This window comes from Panthera uncia (assembly GCF_023721935.1).
Source record: "Panthera uncia isolate 11264 chromosome A1 unlocalized genomic scaffold, Puncia_PCG_1.0 HiC_scaffold_17, whole genome shotgun sequence".
Lineage (NCBI taxonomy): Eukaryota > Metazoa > Chordata > Mammalia > Carnivora > Felidae > Panthera > Panthera uncia.
The window spans coordinates 10,946,658-10,958,680 of record NW_026057577.1 but is presented as its reverse complement, the minus strand read 5'-3'; the positions used below and the strand labels follow the sequence as shown (position 1 = coordinate 10,958,680).

At 36.8% G+C, this 12,023-nt stretch overlaps 1 protein-coding gene across 1 annotated transcript in view; it reads right to left on the bottom strand.

Moving 5' to 3' along the window:
• AP3S1 (adaptor related protein complex 3 subunit sigma 1) overlaps window positions 1-12,023 on the bottom strand; it is a 73,317-nt gene that overhangs the window by 46,566 nt on the left and 14,728 nt on the right. Inside the window, exon 2 of the mRNA XM_049649057.1 lies at window positions 1,846-1,937. Coding sequence (XP_049505014.1) covers window positions 1,846-1,937 — 92 coding nt within the window. The remainder of the gene's footprint in view (window positions 1-1,845; window positions 1,938-12,023) is intronic.

Sequence of the window (12,023 nt, the reverse complement as noted above, 5' to 3'; positions counted from 1 at the left end):
AGGGATAAAATGAAACACATTTTCATTAGCTCAAGCAAACTGACAATGTGTTTAAAACCCTTTATAAAATGTCTGGGCATAGCATTTAAAGGCATAGCATTCAAGTGAACTTGGGAGATCAAGTAAATTATCGTGGCTATTTTCTTCAGAGATAACAAGTAAAAGAAGCTGGTGCTTAATTTTAGTTCATTAATTCATTAAGCTATCTACTGAGTACCTACCATTTGCCAGGTACTGAGAGTGGGTAAGAAACAATAAACAAATAAGAAAAAATGATCAGAGTAGAAAACACTACAAAGAGATTCAAAATAGGGGGATTCCATATTGATGGATTTGCTACTTAAGATGGATTCTTAAGAGTGACATTAAGAGGCTGAGAGGGGCTGCTGGGTAGCTCAGCTGGTTAAGCTGAGTGATACACTGAGTGTCTCACTCTTGATTTTGGCTCGGGTCATGGTCTCACGCTTCCTGGGATCCAGCCCCATGCTGGGCTCTACAGTGACAGACGGAGCCTGCTTGGGATGCTCCCTCTCCCTCTCTCTCTGCCCCTCCCCTGCTCAAGCTCCCTCACTCTCTCGCCAAAAAAAAAAAAAAAACAAGTAAGTTTATAAATTGTAAATGTGTATTTGCAAAATTTAACTGGAGCATGATATACCCTTTTAAGAAATTCAAGTAAACTTTCTACATGATTAAAAAATAATTTATGATCAACAAAGAATGAATTTTTTATTATCCAAACTCTTTTTCATAACATAAATCATACACATTAAAATACAGAAAAGTGTGGGTTTCTCTGACTAATCTCTGATTATTCATAATGGGGCTCAGCTAGTTTAGTGTTTGAATTGTCAATGAGGAAATATTAAGAAATTGATTATATAAACACTAGAGGGAACATTTATAAAGCTATTTTGAGAACACACTGTTTTCATGGAATCTATTAATTTAAAAGTATTTATAATAGTTGGCAAGATAATTATAACTGATTTTTATTTATTCATTTTAAAAACCAGAAAACTGTATTAGCTGAATTCTATCTATATACATATGCCTATATATAGATACATATACATTCACACTGATATATATGCGAAAAGCAGACTTCAGGCTTGTTTACAATAAGATAAAGAATGTAATCTAAATTTCTATGAACAGGTCCATTTACCTAGGCTGTTCTAAATGTGCTTATATGCTTTTCAAAATATTAAGTGAAAACAAGTAACATGCAAACAAGCATACCTAGTGTGATCCCATAAGTAAAAGTTTTGAGGGTTTTTTTTTGTTTTTTAATGTTTCTTTATTTTTGAGAGAGAGAGACAGAGTGCGAGCAGGAGAGGGGCATAGAGAGAGGGAGACACAGAATCTAAAGCAGGCTCCAGCCTCTAAGCTGTCAGCACAGAGCCCAAAGTGGGCTCGAATTCACGGACCACAAGATCATGACCTGAGCAGAAGCTGGATGCTTAACCAACTGAGCCACCCACGCATCCCATAAGATTTTACTTTTATATGTTAGTCATAAAAAACTTAATTTTCTAGAAGGATACACAAGAAATCGAGAAAGACTAAAGTCAGGAAAGGGAAACTTAGTTTATAATTTTACATGTCCCTGCAACGTGTGAATTGTTGCCATGACCTTTATATAAAATGACTCCACAAAAATTTTTAAAAAAACAACAAAGATTGCATATCTTCAAAAAATTCAAGTTAGATTTACAGCTAACATAGGTGGTAATCTCCTAATCCAATTCATAAAAAGTAGGAAATTTTTACCATTAACCAATTAAACAGCATATATTTTAATCATATAGCCAAAGATTAGAAATGTTCATGAAATGCTTTACTTACAATCCTCCTTCTAGGAAATTACAAACATTTTCATCTCTCTTAGATACCAAATGGAATGTCTCCCTGATGATTTGCTGTTGTGTATCTTCACTCTGAGAAAGAATAATTCATACATGTTAGGATTAAATTTCTAGGTTTAACAGCATTTTAAGAATTAAAAAAAAAGTAAAAGGCACTAATATCTCTCAGGGACATTAACCTAAGGAGCGGTCCTTGGAAAGCTAACATCACATCTCACAGAAACAAAATCCACCATTTTCTGATGAAAAACAAAAAGGAAAAAACAAAACAAAACCAACATTTTACAGTTTGGTACTATAATAAAACTAACATTTCTAAGTTTCAAAAACCAAGAAGAAAAATATTAGATGAATTAAAGACACTAGTAAAAGCGATACTAGGTATTAACCAGTCAAAGCCCATTGTTTTACAAATAAGTAAACTGAAACAGAGAGAGAAAATTATAAATAATTCATGTACCTGATCTATATTTTATTGGAAGAAAAACACAGTAGTTTAGAGCTTCCAATTGTTTAAATGCAAACTGAGATGAATTCATCCATATTAGTCATGTAAGCACAGCCTAAAACCAAGATTTGGCTCAAAAGATTTTAAATTCACCAAGCAATTCACATCCCAGTAAAAAAGAGCCAGCTCTCAAACACCGCAATAGAAAACGGGGGAAAATCACAAATAGGAACTTCACAGGAAAGGAAATACGATGGTCCATAAATATATGAAAAGAAGTTAAAATGTAACAAAGTGAAATACAAATTAAAGTACAAGGAAATAACTCCACATGCACCACAGTAGCCAAGCATAAAAGTCTGTCGGTACCAAATGTGGGACCAAAGAAACTCATCACACCAAGTGGGAGGGTAAATGGCATAATCACTTGAGAAAACAGTTTTATAGTCCAGCATTTCCACTCCTAGATACTATACTAAACCATATGAAATCATTGTTTTTGAAGATCAAAAACAAAGCAGTGTTGGCAATTACATATACACAATAAACTCTTAACCTGTATAGCAAAAGACATGTAGATGTTCATCAAAGCACTGTAATGACCAAAAAAAACCCTGAAATTATCCAAATGTCCACCAATTCCAGAATGGATAAATTATGGTACGTTCACACAATGGAATCCTGTAACAAGAACACTTCTTTTTTTATTAAAAAAAAATTTTTTTTAATGTTTATTTATTTTTGAGAGACAGAGAGAAAGGCAGAGTGCGAGTAGGCGAGGAGCAGAGAGAGAGGGAGACACAGAATCTGAAGCAGGCTCCAGGCTCCGAGCTGTCAGCACAGAGCCTGACGTGGGGCTCGGACCCAGGAACCATGAGATCATGACCTGAGCCGAAGTCGGCACTTAACCAACAAAGACCCCCAGGCGCCCCAAGAAGCAAAACGTAAGGAAATAAATTATACCCATCATATGAAGGATTGTCAAAAACTTAATGTGGAAAAGGGCCTTCCCTTTATCTGAGCTCAGGTTACCATAACAAAATACCACAGACTCAGTGGCTTTAACAGAAATTTTTTTTTCATTATTGTGGAAACTAGTGATTCAAGATCAAAGTGCCAGCATTAAAACAAACAAACAAAAAATGCTGGCATAGTTGATTTCTGGTGAGTGCTCTCTTCCTGGCTTGAAGACAGTTTCTTTTCATACGGGCCTCACATGATAGGGAAAGAGAACAGGAACGAGCTCTCTGGGGTCTCTTCTTATAAGCGTACTAGTATCACGAGGGCCCCACCTCATGACTTAATCTAGACCTAAGTATCTCCCAAAGCCCCAATACCAAATACCATCAAATTGGGGGTTAGGGCTTCAATATATGAATTTGGGAGGTGGGGGGACAGAATTCAGTCTATAGCAGGGGGAAGAAAGCAAATACCAGAATGACATGTAATCATTCCACTAATATAAATTCCAAAAAAATGCAAAACTAAATAATAATATTTTATTTAGTGACACACATATAGGTAATAAAAATAAAACTATAAAGAAAATCAAGTGAATGATTATCATGTTTCAAAGGATTGGTTTTATAAAGACTGTATTCTTTAACCACATTGCAATTGGATAATATAATCAATAACTAAAAGGATGTTTTGGGGCGCCTGGCTGGCTCAGTAAGAAGAGCATATGACTTTTTACAATTCTTTTTTAATACTTATTCATTTTTGAGAGACAGAGCATGAGCAGGGGAGGGGCAGAGAGGGAGAGGGAGACACAGAATCCGAAGCAGGTTCCAGGCTCTGAGCTGTCAGCACAGAGCCCGATGGGGGGCAGAAGAGCATGTGACTATTGATCTTGGGGTCGTGAGTTTGAGCCCCACATTGGGTGTAGAGATTGCTTAAATAAATTTTAAAAAAAATAATAATTAAAAGAATGGGGTTTTTTTGTTTTTTGTTTTAACGTTTATTTATTTTTGAGACAGAGAGAGACAGAGCATGAACAGGGGAGGGGCAGAGAGAGAGGGAGACACAGAATCTGAAACAGGCTCCAGGCTCCGAGCTGTCAGCACGGAGCCCGACATGGGGCTCGAACTCACGGACCGCGAGATCGTGACCTGAGCCGAAGTCGGACGCTCAACTGACTGAGCCACCCAGGCGCCCCAAAAGAATGTTTTTTTAAAATCACAAACAGGCGTTCAAATTGGAAAGAAGGAGAATTTCTATTCACAGATGACATCTGTGATAGACTTATCATATGTCTACAAAACTCAAAAGAATCCATAAAAAACTATTAAAGTTAATAAACAAATCTACCAAAGTTCAAGATACAAAATTAACACTCAAAAATCAGCTGTATTTCTATACACTAGCAATATATAATCCAAAAGGGAGACCTAGTTACAGATGCTGCAGAAATTTAATAGATAATAAATTAGTATGATGAAGATCTTAAGCCAATAAATTTAAAAATCTAAGATGAAGTGGCAAAAAATGCCCTCAAAAAATTAGTAAAACACTCCAAAGGAGAAATAGAAAAACTTTATTAATCCTATTATCATAAAGAGAATAAACAGTAATTTAAAAGATCTCTACCAAAAATAAATCAAGCCCTGATGACTTTAACACCAAGTCTGACCAATGATTCAAGAGACAGATCATTCCAATTTAACACAACTCTCCAGAGCACAAAGAATTAACATCCTCAATTCATTTTTATGAGGTTAACATGACACAAAACGAGACAAGGAATGTATGAGAAATGAACACTGCAGGCCAATCTCACTGAAGACCAGAGATACAAAAATTAATATTTAAAAAAACTAACATAACATGACCCAAATAAACGTGTTTATCCTGGTGATGCAAGGTTGATTTATTAGAAAACATATTGATGTAATTTTCTATATTAACAGATTTAGGGAGAAAAAATAGGTCATTTCAATGGGTGAAGAAAAAGCATCTGATAAAATAACATCAACTCTTGAATTAAAAAGAAAACTCTTAGTAAATTAAAAAAAAAAAGAGAGAACTTCCTCTAATTAAGACTATCCTATCAAACACCTTTTGCAAACATAGTCACGAAGAAAATGTTTACAGAGTCTCTCTTTTAAGATCAGAAGCAAGATAACTAATAATGGTTTTCCTATTCAGCACCATACCAGCTGTCATCAGTATCAGAAAAACAAGAAAAATAAAAGATAAAAGAATTTGAAAGAAAGAAAGAAAACTGTCATTCAAAGGCCACAAGATTTTCCGTGTAGAAAATCTAACACAGCTTACACAAAAGTGTTGAAACTAATAGATATAACAAGACATAGCCAGCACATAAAATTCTATTGCAATTCTAAATTTCTCCAACTATCAGTTGGAAAGTGTAATTAAAAAAGATACCACATACAATACCATCAAAAAAATATGCAGTGTGTAGGAATAAATGAAACAAAACATGCAAGACTACTATGGAGAAAATATAAAACTTCACTGAAAAAAATTAAAAAGGAGCCAAATAAATGGAGAAATGTACAGTGATTACAGAATGAATGATTCAACATTAAGAAGATGTTCTATATCTCCAAAATGCTCCAAAGGGTCAAGGTAATTCTAATGAAAATCCCGAGAGAGACAGAGGCAGAGACAGAGACAGAGACAGAGAGAGAGAGAGAGAGAGAGAGAGAGAGAGACTGAGGGAAACTTGAAAACCTGAATCTGATTCCAAAATATATATATTAGATCAGAAGACAAGAATGACAAGACACTCTCAAGTAGAATGTTAAGAGGACCTGCTGAGCAGGTAAGAATTATTATAAAACCACAATAATTTGTTAAGAGGACCTGCTGAGCAGGTAAGAATTATTATAAAGCCACAGTAATTAAGATAACATGATATTGGTACAGAAATAGGGAAAGTGACTAATGGAACTGAACCTTAAACACACCCACGCAAATATAAGGTAATTTAATTTAAAACGAAGTAGGCACTGTAGATCAACAGAGAAAGACATTTCCATGAATTGTGCCAGAGTCAGTTGTTGTTTTCATTGTTTTATTATAATGAACTTTGACCTCTTACATTACACTAAAAAAAAAATCACTCCAGGTTGGTTAAAAATGAATGTCAATGCTCAAGCTACAAAAGCTTTGAAGACGTAATCAGAAAATACCTATATGACTTTGTAATAGTGCCGAACTTTTAAGTAAGACACAAATTAAGGCTAACCATAAGAAAAAGACCGGTCGGGGAAGGGAAGAGGGGGGGGAAAAAAAAAAAAAAAAAAAAAAAAAAAGACTGACAAATTTGATATTTGATATCAAAAGCAAGCATGCCTAATGTTCAGAAGACACCAGAAAAAGAAAGGAGAGCTACAAACACAAAGAATATAGCCACAATACACAAAAAAGGCAAAGGAATAATACCCAGTATATATAAAAAACACTTAGATGTCAATAAGAAAAACATCTCAACATAAAAATGACTTAGCAAAACAGAAGAAAGGAGAAGCTACAGAAAAAGAAAAAGAAAGGAGAGCTACAAACACAAAGAATATAGCCACAATACACAAAAACGGCAAAGGAATAATACCCAGTATATATAAAAAACACTTAGATGTCAATAAGAAAAACATCTCAACATAAAAATGACTTAGCAAAACAGAAGACTTAGGAAACCATCAAAAAAAGGAAACTAAAATGGTAAATAAACTATGAAAGATATTCAACTTCATACAGGGGAAAAAGGAAAAAACAACTTATAGTTAAACCTATAATGACAACATTAAGTACTCATGCTATCAGGGAAGATATATAAATATGTCTAACAATATGAAGTGTGGGCAAGAATACGGAGCAACAAAGCACCAATACTGCTAAAAGAACTGTAAGCTGATACAACCACTTCTGGAAACAGACCAGCACTACCTTGTAAAGTTGAACATGAACAGACCCAACTCCTAGTTATACCCTAAGGAGTTTCAAAAAGACATCTATAAGAACGCTTAGAGCAGCAGCACTGTTTGAAATAGCAAAAACAATTACAAAGTAAAATGTCCATCAGTGCAAAATGTAGAAATAAACTGTGTTTTAGTCTTGCACGGAATACTACACAGCAATGAAAATGAATGACCAAACACCAGGAATGATGTTAGAAATGTTGAATTAAAAAAAAAAAAATTCAAGTCACAGAAGAATATGAATACTATGATTCTGTTTTTTAAAAGCTCAAAAACACGTAAAACTAACCAGTGAACTGTTTGAGGGCGAAAACGTGGTAAAACAAAAATAGGAGAATGATTTTAAAAATTCAAGGTGGTGGTTATCTAAGTACAGGGGTAACAGGATAGAATGGGAGAGGTGCAGAAAGAATTCGAGGATACTGGTAATTTTTCTTGAAAGAGGATAGTGAACACACAGCAATTAGAGTAGCATTTCTTGTACCCTGTGGATATTTAATAGGCACATTTATGTTTCATCTATTCAATATTTCAGAAAAATATCGAAAAGAGTGAGGGAGGAAGAAAAACCAATGTAGAAGACTGCTACCCTCTTCCTTTATCATCTCCATCACCTCCTCCTACTCTTCATCTAGAGCTAAACGGTGTCCCTTGAATGACCTGACTTATTCATGTAGCTTCAACCTTGTTAATCTCCCCAATCTTTTTTTCTTGACAAACGTCTTTTTTTAATTTTTTTTTTTTAGAGATCTCCCTAATCTTTAATTCTCCTACATCCCCAGTGCTTAAAAGAAGCCTATCTTCTTTTCTGAGTTGGTGACAGACAGATGTTTCCAGCTTGCAAACAGACATCTCCATTTATATTCCATAAAGTGATATTAAAACTTGTGAAAGACTTTCACAACTAACATACATTGTTATATTAGTTTCAGATGGAGGACATAGTGATTCGACAGGTCTACGCACTGCTTAATGTTCAGCACGCTTAAGTGCAATCGCCATCTGTCACCATTCAACATCCTTATGATGTTATTGCCTATATTCCCTCAGCTGTATTTTTCATCTCATTTTTCTCATCATTTTTCACAATGCATTTATTTTACCTAGAAGTCTGTACCTCTTAACAAAACCCATTTTTATTCCTATATTTCTTTTTTTAATTAACTTATTTAAAAATTTTTTAATGTTTATTTATTTTGGAGAGAGAGAGAGAGACAGAGTGTGAGGCAGAGACAGAGGGAGACACAAAATCCAAAGCAGGCTCCAGGCTCTGAGCTATCAGCACACAGCCCAACACGGGGCTCGAACTCATGAACCACAAGATCATGACCTGAGCCGAAGTCGCAGGCTTAACCAACTGAGCCACCCAGGCGCCCCTCCTATATTTCTAATTTCAGTTAATAGCATTACCATTCATTTAGTCTCTTAAGTCAAAAATCTTGATGATTCCTTTTCTTTCACCTCCCAAGTCTTTCAGTCACCAAATCCTGTTAATTCAACCACAGAAACAACAGTAAACCTGGATTCGAAGATATTGTCTCAACTCATATTCTTCTTACCCAGGATACTCTAAGAACCACCTAGGGGCACCTGGGTGGCTCAATTGGTCAAGTGTCCTACTCTTGGTTTTGGCTCACATCATGATTTTACACTTCCTGAGATCCAGCCCCATGTCGGGCTCTGCGCTGATGATGTGGAGCCTGTTTGGGATTCTCTCTCTCCCTCTCTCTCAAAATAAAATTAAAAAAAAAACAAAAAAAAAAAAACCTTAAACATTCACTCTGCCACCTGTCTCTCCACTCCAAACCACCCCACATATGCCACTAGAATTGCTTCCTAATAAACAGTATTTGTTCCATCCTTTTCTTAAAGTTGTCCAGTTTCCATCTGACCTAACATCCAAACTCCCTACCACGCCATACACAAAGCCTTCCAAAATCGAATCCAGATCTACTCTGAGCTTTCATCATCTATTTCTCCTCCCTACACAACCCACCTTCAACCACACTGAACTTCTCACCATTCACTCCCTTCCATTTTCCTACTCTCTCCCATTCTCTAACAACACCGTTTGAAGACTCAGATCAAATGTGAAGTCTTTTCTTACTTTCCCAAGAAAAATTAGTTCCTTATTCCCCAGTGCTTCCTTTGTACTGTTTCTATTCCTATGATATACTTTTTAATAAGTTTACCTATTTATTTTGAGAGAGAGAGAGAATGAGAATGAGAATCCCAAGCAGGTTCCACTCTGTCAGTGCAGAGCCCAACCCTGAGCTTGATCTCTCAAACCATGAGAACATGACCTGAGCCAAAATGACTTGAGCCAAAATCAGAGTCCGACGCTTAACTGACTGAGCCACCCAGATGACCCCTACAGCATACTTTTAATGGTGTGCTCAAATTTCCTTTGCAGCTGAGTTCTATTAGACTCTGACCCCTACAAATCTCTTTAAATCTGAAATGCTTAAGAGTGGCTGGCACAGAGTCACCAGTAAGAGTACACTGAATAAATGAATATCTAATGTAGAAGATGGGATCCACATCCATTTATATTATCAGATACATGGGTTACGTTACATACTCAAAAAAAGGTGGGAAGAATAAAGTAAATGCAGGATGGTATAGTAGTTAAAGGTATGAGCTCTGTTCTAATTAAGAGACTAAATGCACAAAAACATCTATTTTGTTGCCTTGCCAAATCTCAGCTCAAACAATATCAAAATCTTCCCCCCCCCCCCCGACACCTTTTTTTAAAGGCATAAATCACAAGGATGAGGAAAATAGGAAAGGAAGGCAAGGGCAACAAAATTTAGCAAGGGGCTAAATGAGTGGTCAAGCATTAAGTAAACTTCAGAAAATTTAATCCCAAATTGGTTACAGAGAAACCCAAGAGCTAACCCAATATGTATCACAAAATTAGCCAAAGCCTCAAGAATTGGTGCTTTTAGGTACTTCTGAAAGGGAAGATGAAAAGAGGAGTGTAAAATAATGAGCTTAAGAAGTAGAAGGACCCTAAATTCCCTTTTTCATCCTGAAGAAAAGTCTGTAAACTTATTTCAAGGAGCAGATAAAGCAAAGGGTCTTTGGAGAACAAGTGGTACTATGGTAGGCAGAATAATGCATTGCTCACCAAAGATGACAACTTCCTAATCCCTGGAAACTATGAATATATCCCCTTACATGACAAAGAGGACTTTACAGGTTTGATTAAAGTACAGACCTTGAGTTGGGGAGAATACCCAGATTATCTCATTACCTAATCTAATCACATGGCTCCTTAAAATCAGAGAACCATTTTCCTGGGCTGTGGTCAGAGGGAGATGTGACTAGAGAGTAGTCAAAGAGATGCTATTCAGTTGGCTATGATGATGGAGGAAGAGGGTCATGAGCTGAGGAATAGAGGCAGCCTCTGGGGGCTGGGAAAGGCAAAGAAATGGATTCTCCTCTAGTCTTCAGAAGGGGATGCAGTTCTGACGATACCCTGATTTTAGCCCAGTAAATCCCACGTCAGACTTATAGCTCACCGAACTGCGTGGTAAGAAGTTTGTATTGTTTTAAGCCACTAAGTTTGTGGTCATTTGTTAGGGCAGCAGTAAAAAGCAAATACAGGCATCATACTGAAGACAGGGAGTTGAGGAAAATGTACACATACCTGATGCTAGCCCTTTTTTCAGTCAGGTCCCAGAATACCTGGGCCAGGCCTTCTTCACCCTGCAGGCAGGAGCCTGGCCCAAACTTCTCCAGAAACTCTACCTAAATCTAAAGAGAATGACACTGGAAGCTCTAACAATGGTGGAAACAGTTACCTGTTCACCAAAATATAGCTCCTTTACTTCCCAGACACACAAGTCAACAATGATTTTCATACTCTCTTGAATTAAGGTTGACCCACACAAACTGGTTCTGGCCAGTGAAATGTGGCTGCCAGTGGTTTGCCAGAGCTGCCACAAGTGAAACACAACTGTCCCGTCTCTTCCCAACTCTGCATTATGTGACACCATGTTGACAGCCTGAAACCTGGCCCTTACGGGAGTACTGACCCCACGCAGCAAATGCTACCACTTTTTCCTCCCAGGTGAGCTGGTTGTTAAAAATATGCCGTCCAGGGGCGCCTGGGTGGCTCTGTCGGTTAAGCGGCCGACTTCGGCTCAGGTCATGATCTCGCAGTCCGTGAGTTCGAGCCCCGCGTCAGGCTCTGTGCTGACCACTCAGAGCCTGGAGCCTGTTTCGGATTCTGTGTCTCCCTCTCTCTGACCCTCCCCCGTTCATGCTCTGTCTCTCTCTGTCTCAAAAATAAATAAATGTTAAAAAAAAAATTTTTTTTTAAATAAAAAAATAAAAATATGCCGTCCAAGCTTCACCCATAAAATTCCTGCACAATCTCCCATGTTAACTAGAAGCAGAGTTTCCTTTGATAAGCCCTTCCTCAAAAACAAAGAACAAACACAGAAGTTTCTAGCTGATCAGGTTCACCAATACTGGACTTTATGTGAAAAATGCACTTTTATTGTGTTAAAGCCACTAAGATTTGGGGAATTGTTACAGCAACTATCATTTTTAAACCAACTAAACTGCCAACTCAGATCAACTCAAGAACAGCTCATATGGGCAACCTCTGATCATGAATTCAGAGCTTCTAAATTATAGCTTTCAGTATGCCACCCTTAGACAGGATCAGTCTACCAAGCATTACTGGACATCGGAAGACAGTTCTAACATAAAAACTAAGGACAAAATAGTGGGTGAAAGCAACTCAGAGAAAACACA